The following is a 16,460-nucleotide window of genomic DNA, read 5'->3' as shown; positions in this document are numbered from 1 at the left end:
ATTTCTACAGTAAAGTGACAAAAATCTTGCCGAACAAAAAACTCAAAATCCTTCCCTGCCCTTTTTCTATCTGGCCGGGCTAACTGAAATACATCCTCCCTAGCTAAAAAGCTATTAAAGGAAATCAAAAACGCTCTGGGCTTATTATTTGCTTGGCCTTGATTCAAACGAATATTAAATGGAAATCGGTGCGTCCGCTCAATCTCTCTATTCCAGGCCCATCTGGTGAGCTCAGGAAAGGCATCTGTAAACAGATTGACAATAAATTTACGGGAGTCCTGCCCTTCCCGCCCTTCAGGAATCTGCAATACTCTCAGATTTAATCTTCGTGCGCGATTCTCTAAGTCCGCTAACTTCCACTGGATGTCGTCTTTCATGCTGCGGAGGGATTCGGTCAAGGCTTTCTGTGCCACAAGTTCATCCTCCAGATTTGAGATACGTGTTTCTGCCTCGCTGAATCTGGTGGAAAACTCCAAGCACGTCTTTGCAAGTCTGCTCACTGAATTCTGCAACTTCCGGCAAAGATTCTGTACTCTCTGGCTCTCAACTCTGGTTTCTTCACAATGTGACATTATTAATTGATAGATCAGCGTCAGAGAAATATCTTCAGCTGGTTGCTCTATATCCACTTGTAGACCAAGTTGATCTTTCCCAAACTCCGTGCTACAGGTCTTGTGATCCAACCTTTTGCGTACTGTGTGGGGACTACCTTCCAAAAACTCGCCCGATTCTTCCAGGTACGCACTACTATTGTCACTGCCACCAACCCCATTCACCTGTGTAGAAAATATCACAGCTAAGTCCTCACACGATGAGGTGGAGTGATCTGATAATGAAAAAAAGTCTCCAGATTCAGCGTCATGTATTAAAGCTTGTTCCCCATCATGAGTACCGCCATTTTTGTAAACATAGTTTACAGCGCCCAAATCCACTGTGCTTGATTTAGAGGTATTAGGGGTCTCCATATTCGCATTCGTGCCACTTTCCACCTCCTCTGTCCGGCCCACCGCTGACACACTTGGTATGGCTATAGTTGCACTTAACGATGCAGCAACCCCTACCAATTGTTGTGAGTCCTTACATATCAGTCTGTCTGAGGGTCCAACAGGATTGGGAAGACTTGATGGCAGAAACACTACAGACTCAGACATGGGAGTTCTATTTTCCTCCAAGGTTACTGCAGCATTAATTACTGATTTCTCGCCCCCACAAAACTCATTTTCTCCATCTGCCCCCTCCAGCGATCTGGGGGCCACATTGTTACCCTTCTTCCTTGCATCCTTATCTCTCCTGTCTCCTTTACGTTCCCTCTCCCTCTGTCTCTCTTCCCCCACACACACTCCTCTCTTTCTCTCTCTCACACACACACACACACACACACCCTCTCACAAACACAAAAACACTGTCTCTCTCTCCCATAACACTGCTCACTTTCCTGCACACAAGTATCCCCGTTATATACACCAGTCACGCATAAATGTCACACTCCCTCACACACGAACCCCACAAACATCGCACTCCCTCACACATGAACCCCACAAACATCGCACACCCTCATACATGAACCCCACAAACATCACACTCCCTCACAGACGAACCCCACAAACATCACACCCCCCTCACACCCAAACCTCACAAACATCACACACAAACCCCACAAACATCACACTCCATCACACATGAACCCCACAAACATCACACTCCCTCACACACAAACCCCACAAGCATCACACTCCCTCATACACGAACCCCACAAACATCACACATGAACCCCACAATTATCACACTCCCTCACACACGAACCCCACAAACATCACAGTTCCTCACACACTAACCACATTCTCCACAAGCATCACACTCCCTCTCACACGAACCCCACAAACTTCACACTCCCTCACACATTAACCCCACAAACATCACACTCCCTCACACATGAACCCCACAAACATCAAACTCCATCACACACGAACTGCACACTCCACAAGCATCACACTCCCTCTCACACGAACCCCCCAAACATCACAGTCCCTCACACACTAACCCCATACTCCACAAGCATCACACTCCCTCATACACGAACCCCACAAACATCACACATGAACCCCACAATTATCACACTCCCTCACACATGAACCCCACACTCCACAAGCATCTCACTCCCTCACATACAACCCCACACTCCACAAACATCACATTCCCTCACATACAACCCCACACTTCTCCACAAACATCACACACTCACAAACAAACCCCACACTCCACAAACATCACACTCCCTCATATACAAACCCACACTCCTCCACAAATATCAGACTCCCTTTCATGCAACCCCACACACACCACTACCTCAAATACTAACCCCACACTCCACAAACATCACACTCCTTCTTATACAAACCCACACTTCCAAGAACATCATGCTGCCTCACATACAATCACACATACATCACGTCTTCATATACTAACCTCATACTTCAAAAACATAGCAGTCTCTCACATGCGAACCCCATATTCCACAAATAACACACTCCCTCACATACAACATCACACACCTCCACAAACATCACTCCCTCACATACTAACCCTACACTCCCCAAATATCACACTCCATCACATACAAACCCACAAACATCACACTCCCTCACACACGAACCCCACAGTCCACAAAGATCACATTCCCTCACGAATAACCCCACACTCCACAAATGTCACTCCCTCACATGCGAACCCCACACTCCACAAACATCACACTCCCTCACATACAAACACACTCTCCTCTACAAACATCACGCTTCCTCACACACAAACTCACAATCCTCCGCAAACACCATGCTCCCTCACACACACAAACATATCAGTCTATCTCACACTTGTCTTATATACCCCGCTCTCAGTCGCATGTGCGCATAACGCGTTCTCGCTGACATATACATGACGCACACCAAACTCTCTCTCGCATACAGCTTCTCACATACACACACCAGAAACAATACAAGCACACATAACTGTCTATCACACACACACACACACACACACACCAGTCTTTTGCATACCCACAACCCAAACTCTCTCTGTGACACTGCCCTGCACCAGCCCCAGGTCCCAAAGAGGGCCCCATTGGCTGGCACTGTTTACAGGTGCTTCACAGACTGGCCCATAGCAACCCAAAACCTTCTTATAACAAGCACTGAAAATGCAATAGGTCTCGCCTTTGATTAAGTTAAAGCCATTTGCTTTGCTAATGGTATTGTATAGCAAAGCAAATGGCTTTAACTTAATAAAAGGCGAGACCTATTGCACTTTTAATGCCTGTTCTATGTTGCAGTCGCCTCCATGCTGGCCCACATGGCTCGCTGGCCCAGTCTGTCGGCTTCTTGTGAGACAGACCAGCATGGTGCTGACTCTACGAGAAATGTCCAGGAACTACGCAGGCAGACAGCTGCAGTGCTGACACGTTTTGTGGCGAAATTCAGAACCTCCTTCCCCTCATTTGCGAAATTATGAAACCCTCAGAAACAAGCTGTCGCTGTGAGAGATGGTGACCCACTGAGAGGCGAGAGAGAGCCACTGCTCATGCCTGCACTGACTAGTGCCATGCAGGATCAAAATATCCAGTCCGGGTGCGCGGGGCCTGAGGGAGACAGGGCGGTCACCAACCCCACTTCCAAAACCAAACCGATGACAATAGATCTTGCAAGCGAACAGCGCATGCGCCGAGTCGCTAGGCGAGACCTAAAAATTATCTGTGGTGTTTACACATTGTCTAAGCTCTCTTTGTGCTACGGCCTCTAACAGAGCATGCTAGAAAGATAACATATAGCATGATTTTGAAGGTATTAAAAACGCCTTTTTGCTCAGACCGGATCACTGTAGTCGGTAACGTGGTAAAAATGCATCAAATCTTTCTCTTGGAGGATTGAAATCTTTTCACCGCACATTATGGTAACAGTGGAAGAGTTTGTAAGAAAATTACTTGATTAGGTTGTGGGGACATAAATAAAGTTAAAGAGGATGAGATGCACACCGTCGTAATCCATGTTCAACCAATTTTCTGTCATTCCACTTTTAAAGGCGTGAAAAACTCGCTCCGCTTTCGTCTCATAGCGCTAACAACATAACAAATCCACTAAAGGAACCGGCTTCGATTCCATCAAGCTGCACAGCCACGACAACATTTGAATCTAATGAATTAAATGTGTATTCAAAAAGACTCAGGAGTTCAAAGATGGGTTCCACATGCCATGATTTATTAGCAACAACCCAATGCATTTCTGGAAACTGTTTATACTCGTATGCGCATTGTCGGTAAAGGTGTCATTTTGATTAGCATATCAAGAGGTAGGATGAACTCTGAATTTATGCGCCATGTTCAACATGGATGAATAATGAGGGTGCGCCAGGATGCAGAATATTGGGGTGTGTTTGGAATGGGTTGAAATGACTCGCAATGCAGGGATTACTGATTATCTAATACCATGCGTCTGGTAGATAATCGCAGATTTTCATTTTTTAATATAAGGGAAATGTTTTACCATGTTACTAAAGTTGATTGAAACACGTGTGTGTTTGTATTTGTAGATGCCCCTGATGAAGAGAATTGTAGATTCCCCTGATGAAGGGAATCAGTTCCCGAAATGCATTGGGTTGTTGTTAATAAATCATGGCATGTGGAACCCATCTTTGAACTCCTGAGTCTTTTTGAATACCCACGAAACACATATATGAAGAAACGATTGAATAAAATGAATTGAACTACTACGATAAGAAGCATGGATGAAAAGTAACGGTTAAAATGGAAGAAAAGTAAAGAGTAAAGCATATGAATTTAATTCATTAGAGTCAAATGTTGTCGTGGCTGTGCAGCTTGATGGAATCGAAGCCAGTTCCTTTCGTGGATTTGTTATGTTGTTAGCGCAATGAGACGAAGCGCAGAGCGAGATTTGCACGCCTTTAAAAGTGGAATGACAGAAAATTGGTTGAACATGGATTATGACGGTGTGCATCTCATCCTCTTTAACCTCATTTGCATGAATCAGTTCGTCTCAAATAAGATTGCACCCACCATCAAAACAATGTTGAAAGAAATTATAAGGAGTAACAAACAAGAACAGGACCAAGATATATGTTAAGGTGCATGATAAAGATGACGAAAGGACACAAGAGTCAGGTTTCCTTCCATGTGGGATTAATATGGACAGAAGCATTTCCTGCACAGTACAAAATAAGAGGACTGTGATATAATAAGAATTGTTTTATGAAGCAGTCGTAATAATGTCAGTTAAAATGATTGACGAGTAATTTGAGATTATGAGGGTGTTTTGAAACATGGTATGTAGAAGGGCTCGGAATATATTGCATCTTGGAATATGTAGGAGCACTGTTTAAAAGTGACGAAAAAGCACAGTGTATTTAGTCTGTGGTTTATGTCAGTGAAAAGTCATTGCATACACAAGTGCAACAAATCATCTAGAGTGAGTAGGGGCGTGATTATAAAGAAGCCATTTGCAGGCACTAAGTTTATCTCGTTTGTATCCGAGTGACACGCGTCCCTGTTCGCTAAGTGAAGGCAGGATAACAGATTGCGCCATGTGGACGTAATGATTATTTATGGAGTGACCAGTATGTCATTGTAAGCACAAAAGCTGTTTATACTCGTATGCGCATTGTCTGTAAAGGTGTCATTTTGATTAGCATATTAAGAGGTTGGATGAACTCTGAATTTATGCGCCAGGTTCAACATGGGTGAATAATGAGGGTGCACCAGGATGCAGCATATTGGGGGCTGTTGGGAATGGGTTGAAATGACTCGCAATGCAGGGATTACTGTTTATCTAATACCATGCGTCTGGTAGATAATCGCAGATTTTCATTTTTTTATATAAGGGAAATGTTTAACCATGTTACTAAAGTTGATTAAAACACGTGTGTGTTTGTATTTGTAGATGCCCCTGATGAAGGGAATTGTAGATTCCCCTGATGAAGGGAATCAGTTCCCGAAATGCATTGGGTTGTTGTTAATAAATCATGGCATGTGGAACCCATCTTTGAACTCCTGAGTCTTTTTGAATACCCACGAAACACATATATGAAGAAACGATTGAATAAAATGAATTGAACTACTACGATAGGAAGCATGAATGAAAAGTAACGGTTAAAATGGAAGAAAAGTAAAGAGTAAAGCATATGAATTTAATTCATTAGATTCAAACGTTGTCGTGGCTGTGCAGCTTGATGGAATCGAAGAGGGTTCCTTTCGTGGACATAAATAAAGTAACTGAAGAGAGTTATTCTAGGTCCTGCATAAATTGCCAGGGTAAAAAAAAGTTTTAGATTGCGTGAATGTAGTGCAGTAAAGTTGCTCAAGATTATAAGGTCTAGCTGTGAGTGGAAAAAACTCCATTGTGAAAAAAGACTAAGGGACCAGGAAACACATAATAAGCGATCAAATGGTTATTGGTAACTTTCAATTTTAATCCTAAAAGAAGAGTACATTATTTTTGAGAATTTACCCCTGCATGAATGGAATCTTCGAGTCAAAATAATGAACATTACAATTTAAACTTCTAAGGTTATTTATGCAGGCAGGGTTGCTTTCTTGTACTACAAAACTGTGGGAGTAATCAACTGTAATACTGCATCATGAAAGAATTTTTGGGTGTATTAATACATTATGTTTCTGTTATGTATGTACATTGTAAAAATCCCCTGAAGAAGGGTATTCATTTTCCAAAATGTCGCTAACAATGGAATGGGCACTCTGAAATGGGTGCGGAGTAAATTTTCATGAAAAAAGAAAGAAATTCTAAAGGAGCAGAAGTCTGTCTTTAATCAGAACAGAGTGCTAAAATAATTTACGTTGATATCTATTACCGTGGTGGCCACACACAAAAAGAAAGTACACTAGAGGCTGTAAAACAAGTGTGGTGCATCACACATAGAAAGAGCAAATCACCTTTCAAGATTGTCCACGTACAGGAAGGTGTCCCTTCCTGCACATAAACATTAGCCCCTGCAGCGCAGACACCCTTGCAACTTGGCGCATAGGTGCCTGCACTGGCGCTAGGCAGCTTTATTAGCCCCAGCGCTAAGGGAAACACAGGAGTGCACCATATTTGTGTAAATACAGCACATCCCTGGCTTTTAAAAATGTCGGAGCACGGTGCTTCCAGTTTTGGCATAACACCATGCTCTGACATTTTGTTGTAAATATCCCCCAGTGTTACAGATTGTCCAACTCGATGATACTCCTTTCAACCTTTGTCCTATGGAGTGCATGCTCATATCAGCAATGGTAACTCAGGTCACGGAACTTCATGGAGTCCTACTTGAATTGCATGGGTGCAGGTGGATCACAGAAACCTACGTAATAGATTTTCTTCTTATTTTTGCCACTTGCTATGGGAGCCCTACATGATTGCCAGGTAGTGGTGACAGCTTCTTCCCCTGGCTTGTACTCTGTACCCCTGGCACAGTCAGTGGGGTCACTATGGTGGGTCTAGATGGAGCCAGTACCCCAGTTACATTCCTACTGCCCCCACTCTCTCGTTCCGCAAGACCACAGCCACCAGTAATACAAATCAGATCAAGCTTGGGCGTGATGAACGGAATGCCTAAATTAATCTCAGCCACTGGTAATCACTCAGGCTGCGTTTCAATCCAACATTATTTCGCACAACATACCACCTCAGTTTGGTCGCAGTTATATGCAAATCATTCTTGACCCTGCTGCAGTGGGAACAGTCCAGCCCAAACTGCCAGGCCAGGTCCTCCCTGAAACAGAACAAAAGGAACCCAGGACCAGGATCGCCTTTAATAGGGCTCATCTGCTGGGTATGGCTTGGATTCAGTGGCACAGTCTGCAGGGGCCAAACTTCTGAGCATACCCGTCCCACTTAGGGTGACAGACTGTAGTATTAAAAAAAGTGCTGAATGGAATGCTTGAATTAGTCTCAGCCACTGGTAATCACTTGCGCCACATCCCAGTCCATCGTTATTTTGCACACCACGCCACCTCAGTGCTGTCCCAGTCATATGCAAATCAGTCTTCATCATCCCCCAATAGAAACAGCCCAGCCTAAACTGCCACGCCAGGTCCCTCATGAAACGGTGCACAAGCAACCCAGGTCCAGTGTCACCCTCATTAGGGCTCAACAGCCATCAGTAGCTTAGTTCCAGTGGCACAGTGTACTTGGGACTCATGTGTAAGCATACCTGTCCTACTTAGGGTAACACACTACAAAGAAATAATGAAAGGAATGCTTGAATTAATCTCAGCCTCTGGTAATACCTCTGGGCCATATCCCAAACATCGTTATTTTTCACACCATGCCACCTCAGTCCCAGCCCAATCAGGACGAAACCAATCTTGGGTGGCTTGTGCTGCAGCATCCTGGGCTGGCAGTTCAGGATGGACTGTTCCTATTGGAGCAGGATCATGGCTGATTTGCATGTGGCTGGGTCCAAACTGAGGTGACAAGGTGAGCAAAAGAACTATGGGCTGGGATGCAGCCTCGAACTGTTGCCAGAGGTTAGACTTATTGCAAGCATTCCTCCCATCACCTTTTGTGTGCTTGACGTTCTGGAAAAAATATCAGTCATTACATCATGGTAATCACATCGTGATTACCTTTATATTGCCTTATCTTGCACCTGGAGTATTTTACTCGCAGATAAGCTAGTTAAGTGTGGAATCCTGTCGGACTTTCATCGCAGAGGATTCTGAATTATGTCAAGGAATGTGAGGGGACCTTTGAATACAGTGAGTGTAGGATCAGACGGGATGTTCCTGGAGGTCCCCTGCTGGTGATTGCTGTTCTTTTCTCATACTTGTAACTTTATTGGAATAAATGACTTACCTGGAGGACTATCGCAGGGAAATCATTTTCTAAACTAAATATTACTTCTAACAATAAACGCGTATGTGTGTCTGTGTGTGTGTGTTTGTACTAATATATATGTGTATATTTGTTATATATATTGTATGTATATATTTGAATATATATTTATACATGTGTATTTTTGAAAGTATCAAAATTAAATTCCATTTTAAAATTATAATATATTAAAACAATACAAAATGTATTAATTAATAATACGCATATTGTACAATAATATTTACTTTTTCAGTAATATGTAATAATTACACTAATAATATTGCCAATTTCAAATGTAAAATTAATATAAATTTAAATTCAATTCAATTCAATGTTTTACTAAATATAATGTACATTTAACTACCTATCCCTGATTACAATACATAAAACCAACTACCCCTAAACATAACTCATCCCTTAAACCTCAATATCCTTTACTTCCCTTAAACACTACCCTTCCCTCAGCCTAACCTAAAAAACTACTTACTTCCCCCCTGAACCCTACAAAATCCCTATATGCTATCCATCCCTGAGTCATAAACACTGCTTACTACTCCTATACAGAACTCATCCCTGAACCCTAAAAATGCCTTACTACCACAATACACGACCCACCCTGAACCCCCAAACTCTTATTTACAATTATACACTATCTATCCGTGAACCCTAAAAACTCTTACTAACCCCTATAGGCGACCCATCCCTGAACCGCTAAGCGCCTCAAACCCCTGAACACTAAAACCTCCTCTTATCCTATACACTTCTATCCATCCTTTAACGTAACACCTCCTCACTACAGCCGCACCATAACCCTAAAAGCTCCTTAATACCTTATTCTCCATCAATCCCTGAGCCCTATATACTCCTCACTACCCCAACACATTACTCATCCCTGAACCTTAAAAACTCCTTACAACCACTATGAACCAGTCATATCTGAACCCCCGATACTCCTTACTAACCCCTTTAGGCCACCCAACCCTGAGTCTAAAACGTGCCTTCTACCCATACAAACTACACATTCCCAAACTCTAAAAATGTCTTACTACCACTCATCTCTAAACCATACAAGATATACAGTCTTTATTAATTCCCATACACTGCCATCCTGGAGCCCTAAATCCCCCTCATCAGACTCTATTGACTACACATCTCTTAATGCTCAAACCCCCTTTAAACACCTTAACTCAACCCACCCTGGAATCTCAAACTCCCCTTATAACCCATAGCAAAAACTTACAAAACTAAAAAACTTATACCCATGTGTAAAGTTACTTTTTAAGAACCTTAAAATAAATGAATTTTGCAAACTACTAAATAATCATATTTTGACAGTACAATTTAATCACTTTAAATCTAAACATTCCAAAAGAAATTAATTTATTTGAAAACAGTATTGCAATTTAAAAAAACCAAATAATATATTTGCAGATAGATAGAAAGACAGACAGACAGACAGACAGACAGACAGACAGACAGACAGACAGACAGACAGACAGACAGACAGACAGACAGATAGATAGATAGATAGATAGATAGATAGATAGATAGATAGATAGATAGATAGATAGATAGATAAATAGATAGATAGATAGATAAAAATGTATATACTATTTAGATTAAGACACTTAAAACAATTCATACCTGTGATGTAAAGTCCTGCGAAGTAAAAGATTGAAAACATACCTGTGAAAGGCTCCCAGTGTAACTCCCCTAATTTAATGACTCCCATGCCATGCAGGAACTTGCCTTGGCGTTCCCATTGCGGTGACTTTTTCAAAGGCACTGCCATGGGAATGCCAAAGGGCCACACACCAGACCAGGAGAAAACTCCTAAACTGGCGGGCGGCTGGCGGTCGACTTTGAGGGTGCGGGAGCAGGGTGGGGGCATGCCACATCGCCACCACACCGCCAAAGTCGTAAATAGCCCCTTAATCATTTTCTCCCGGGAAAATGGCCTGCAGTGAAGAACATGTCCAATTATAGGACCACAAGAAGAGGTGTGGCATTATGGGCAGAGCTGCCGACTTTGCAACTGGGGGACCAGACTAAAGTCCCAGCGTTGGCTCAGGGTTCTGTGATTCTGTTCAAATCACTGAATGTCCCCAAGCCTAAAAAATTAATCTGACTTTGAATAATGTAACTGATGATTATGTAAAGCACTTCAATGCCCTTGAGCTGGGTTTGAGCTATATCAAACTGCAAAAATAAATTAAAAATACAGAGAGGTTTGTGCAGGCTACATTGTTTGTAAACAGTGGATTTAGAGATGGACACTAAATGTAGACGCTTGACACCCAAGGGGCTTTAATCTTCAGCCTCTGGAGGAAAAGCCCCATTCCAGTCAATTTCTTTGTAGCTGCTGCTCTGCAATGTATATTGGATGCTGCGGTTCCTTTGGCTGCAGAGAAGTGGCCTATCAGTACTTTGGACACTGCCAAACCTCTGCTGGGTTTTAAATCCAGCATCTCCCATGGGATTGATTCGCCTGGTCCTGGGAACACCCATTATCTTCCTCTGTCGTCCCTGCCCAGTCATAACATCAAGAATGCCTAAAAGAAATGTAGGTTCTAACATGCATGCTATGCAAGAACCTCTATGCATTCAGTGCAAAGATCTAGACTTAACATTTGAAAAGCCTTCCGCTGCCTCACCTTCATCTGAAATGCACGTATAGGTACACACAGGCAGACGCACGCGCAGGCAGAATCCTCACGGTTTCTAGTTATAGGTAGCCCCATCCGTTTTTGTGGCCCAGTGTGCCCCCCACCCCTCCAAACTCCAGATAAGGCACTGGTGGCACTGCCTTTGCTGCTATGGTCTCAGCCGTCACGGACCCATCAGCAGCTGCACTCTGCATATGAACCATTCTTACTCTCTGGAGACTTGTACCCGTGCTCATCAGCACGTACGCGGCTGCTGAGGGGAGAAGGTTGGTACAAAGGGTCCAGGGCCGGACTGGCCGTAGCGGGCACCGGGCAATCCCCCGGTGGGCCGCATGGGCGGGGGGGGGCCAGTTTTGGGCCCCTGGGGGGCGTTTTTGTTACAGGGCTGTTTTTGCAGCACAGCTGCAAAATCGGCCCTGTAACAAAATCGGCGAAAACCGGCCCTGGCAAAGAGCTCGGCGGCACCCCAATCCCGGGGGAGGGAGGGGGACACGCCAAGCACTTTGCCAGGGCCGGTTTTGGTTCCCAGTCCGGCCCTGAAAGGGTCTGCCCTATGATGTCATCCGGGTCAAAGGGTGGGCAGCGCACTTCCTCCCCAGGCATTTTGTTGAATGAAGGTCTCTGCTTACATAAGGCTGTCTGTGGTGTCTGGCACGCGCTTAGAACCCGGCAGTCTACAGAACATAGACCTGGCCGACACCTCAGGAGGACAGAAGGAAAAGAAGGCGCTGGGTTCCTTACCTGGGCCCCCATCGTTAAGGCTCTGTTCTGGCTGACCCCTGCTGAAGACAGACGGGTGAAAAGTTGTGTTCTAAAATCGTAAACTGTGACAAGTGGCAGAGTGGCAGCGGGCACAGCGAAAGTAGATGAGGAAGTTGGCAGCGTAGCCGCAGCTGCGCCGTCCATTTCCTCACTTCTGATGGTTAGCCACAAACATTGATGTCTCGAAAGTACAAAGTGTTACTGGCTGAAGACGTCACACACACAGCCATGAGCCAGACGTCAGCTAGATATGGTAATGTGGCGAGTTAGAAGACGAGAGTGCGCAAAGTGCATGCCCCGTTTGAGCTCCTTTGCTTATAATTTTAATTCGCATGAGGGATTTATTGTGAGACTATTCTTGTAAAATGTCCTTTTCTCGCTCTTACTTGAAATGTTTGGCTTGCTTGCTCGGTTTGACATTGAATACATATATTGTGAAACAATGAAACGCACTTTTGAATAATAAATCCTCATTTGTAAATCACCCGTAGGGTTCTCTAGGCGCCGCCAGGAAGATTAAGTAAGCTATTGCCCAGAGTCACATGGTGCTGGGCTGGTCTGCCGCCGGCGCCGGGGATCGAACCGTGATCCCCAGATTCCGGAGTCAGTTGCCCTGGCCGCGCCGTCACACCACCCCCTCTCGGTGGTGCCTCTGTTAATGTGGCTGTGCGCCCTGCAGTCCCACTAGACCTATTTAGCAAGCTTGCAGTATTTAGCATTTTTCGCGATAGGAGTACGGCATGAAAACGTTTGCAGACCATTATGTACATGAAGAGCGTTATTAAGAGAGAAGCAGCACATAGTCACGTGAGCTGTAGTAATGACACTGCAAGGCCATTATGCAAGGTCCGATGCAAGGTTATGTAATGGCGCAGTGTGTTATCATTTGTTTGTATATATTTGTGTGGTTTTAGAGAGCATGAACCAGACCCCTTGGGGAAGTCACAGCGCTTTACTTTAATTAGTGAATGCACAAGGGATAATAGTGAGCCACGTTTAACACAAAAAGGCCCCGATTCATAAAAATCCCGTTTGGATAGCTAGAAAAGCTGACGTTTTAGCGGATTCCTTAGTTATTAGGCATTACCAAATAATTCCAGGAGTGCTCCTGGAAAGTTGCCTGTGTTGCAGACTCCCAGAGTACGCCCATGCCTTTCTGTTTGCACACGCGCAAATCTACAGGAATACATTTGTGCACGCTATTTCAATTCAATTCAATTCAAATAGCTTTATTTCGACAGTTTGTCATAAAAGCACAACCATACAACACATAACACACACATAAATAACACATAATACATTACAATTACAGAATAAAAAGTTATTAAATTCCATATACTGTCAGATATCTAAAAAACTTTAAGAACAGTTAAGAAAGAAGGAGAAGAGGCAGCAGAATAGACAGGTCCTAATTAAAAGATACATCTTATGATAAGATAGCAGCAGCATTTTTGTTTAAAGTGCGAGTGCGAATAATCCAGGACCAGCCCAGAAATTTAGCCACTGCTATAGCTATACTAGGGCTACAATCAGACCCTAAAATTCTCAACGCAACGGCACATCTCCGGACACCCAACAGGCTACAGATCGGCCTCAGCCATCTCCTCCGTGGGGCCGCATATAATGGACAAACAAAGAAAACATGGGGAATGGTCTCTGCCATTGTCAAACAATAGTGGCATTTGTCATCAGTTCTAGAGGCCCATTTACACGTAAAAGTCTTAATAGGCAAGCTACCTGCCCTAAACTGAAAATAAAGTTTTCGATCAATGGGCCTCTCGATCAAATCCCAGTAAGCCTCACATACAGGCCATGATTTAAAATCCAAAAAACGACCTGTTAGGCTAGTTGGAGTACTGGAGTGACCTACAGATGCATAAACCATTTCCCAGTATTTCTGTTTCAATTGCACCTTAGGCGGGAAGACTGCCGTCTCTGGATTATTCCATAGTATCTCTAGATCCAGTTTAATGAGTAGGGACCTAACCTCCTTTAACCAACCTACTCTGTGGAAACAGTCCCGCAAGATCACATCCTTGAAACCCATAGCGTATTGCACAAGTTCTGGGGTGACCCAGAGACGCCTCCAATAAAGGAGTGGCCGTAGCTTTGCTATGTCCACTATGTTTTTCCTCCCTAAGTCTAGATGGAGCGGGATCTTGGGAGTGCTTTGTGGGACACTTGCAAGATTACGTAGAAATTTATTTTCTAATCTTGCTAGCTGTTTTAAATCGTTAAATCCCCAGAGCTCAGCTCCATAAAGGGCCGAGCTCACTGCTTTGGCGTTATAGATTTCTAGGGCAGGAGTAACTGGTTTGGTGAAGGAGGATTTATATTTCTTGGTCAAACACCCTATATGTTGATGTAGTTTTAAAGCTGTAATGTCCAGGTGGTGTTTCCAACCCAAATCCTTTTGGAGGGAGATACCAGGGTACGTAAACGCACTCACCTGTTCTAAGGGCTCATTATTTAATAAAATACTGCCTCTGAAAGATTTATGCTGATTAAAAGCCATAAACTTGGTTTTCGAGATATTTATTTCTAGCCCTCTTAAGGAACAAAATTCTACAAATGCATTAATGGCCTTCTGGAGGCCGCTCGGAGTCCTGGAGATGAGCAGAGTATCGTCCGCAAACATGAGGACAGGAACATGGTTGCCAGCCAGAAGGGGATTATCGGTGGGGACCGCTGAAAGATACTCAACTACCCCGTTGATATACAAAGAAAACAGGGTAGGAGCCAACACGCACCCCTGTCGGACACCCCGCCCAACAGGGAAGGAGTCGGTAACCTCCCCCTGTGCCCCCCATCTGACCTTTGCAAAGTTGCCCTCATGTAAGCGGGCGAGAAGTGTTAACAACTCTGGAGCCATCCCCAGGTCACCGAGGACACCCCATAATTTCCTCCGAGGGACCAAATCAAACGCTGATTTGAGATCTACAAAAACAGCGTATAATGACCCCTCGTTCAGGAGCACGTTCCTCCAATAGATAGTTATAAACCGAAAAATTTGGTCTATGGTGCTGGTACAGGAACGAAATCCCGCTTGAAATGGGGACAAGATATTAGCATCCTCTACCCAAGTCTGTACTTTTCCTAGCACTAAACGACCCATAACCTTTTGAATTGAATCAATAAGACTTATGGGCCTGTAATTACTGGGGAGGGATTTGTCTCCTTTCTTAAAAACAGGGATTATCTCAGCACCTTTCCATGATGGGGGCACTGGAGCTCCATTAGCCACTGCATTAGCAAGAAGGGCTATGTACTGGCACCAAGTTGGCTTGTCACTTAAAAATATATCGGCCGGGATTCCATCCATACCTGGAGCTCTTCCCTTTGCCACACAGTCAAGTGCTGCCTCAACATCCTTAATAAAAAACACTGTACCGGAATAAAAATTTTCAAAGAGTGATGGTGAAGCCTGTTCGCTAGTTGCGCTACCAGCGTACTGGGGGCCAAAGAATTCAATCCATTTTACCTGGGGAACATTATTCTGTGGGGGCTCCGGACGCCCACCCCTATCCCAGTTGACAATGCTCCAGAAGGTTCTCGAATCCTTCGCAGCACAGGCACTTCTTAAATCCTGCCACCATAGTTGATCCCAGTCTTTTTTGGCTTTTTTCTGCACCTCCCTATAATGATCCCTTGCATCCCTAACCCCCGTGTGATCTCTTAACCTTAGGGCTTCACTCAGCCTTTGTCGAGCAGCTCTACATGAAGTATCAAACCAGCTAACATCATTGGTTTTCGAAGCCTGTCTCCCTGGCTTCACATCCTTTAGAAAGTAGGATTTCAGGTTATCAAATAGGCTAGTATGGGCTTCTATTACAATTTGTGGGAAATCTTCCCTCAAGACTCTTGACATAAGGTAGTTGGTACTCTTGATTACTTCAGCTTTAAGAGCTTCCAACTTCTCAGGATATTCAATTAGTTTATTCCATTTTACACGGCGTTTGTCATTTGTGATCACTACATCCGAGGTAACAGTTCCCTCAACATGGGTCACGTCTCCCTCTCTAGTAGTGGCCCAAAGATCCATACATAGAGGGTTGTGGTCACTTTCGAGCCGCCATGTTACCTTCATGTCATCAAGTCTATGCCATATCCTAAGATCAATCAGTATATAATCGATACGGCTGGTGGAACGCCCATTATC

The 16,460-nt window shown here is 44.0% G+C and overlaps 1 protein-coding gene across 1 annotated transcript in view; it reads right to left on the bottom strand.

The window, feature by feature from the left end:
* P2RY11 (purinergic receptor P2Y11) overlaps positions 1 to 12,399 on the bottom strand; it is a 112,973-nt gene extending 100,574 nt beyond the window's left edge. The window contains exon 1 of the mRNA XM_085600769.1: positions 12,281 to 12,399. Within this exon, the coding sequence (XP_085456895.1) occupies positions 12,281 to 12,292 (12 nt within the window). The 5' untranslated portion in view covers positions 12,293 to 12,399. The remainder of the gene's footprint in view (positions 1 to 12,280) is intronic.
* Positions 12,400 to 16,460: the final 4,061 nt, after the last annotated feature.

Source organism: Triturus cristatus, chromosome 4_2 (assembly GCF_964204655.1).
Source record: "Triturus cristatus chromosome 4_2, aTriCri1.1, whole genome shotgun sequence".
Lineage (NCBI taxonomy): Eukaryota > Metazoa > Chordata > Amphibia > Caudata > Salamandridae > Triturus > Triturus cristatus.
Note: the sequence above shows the minus strand (reverse complement) of the source record. Positions and strands in the feature narration are given on the sequence as shown.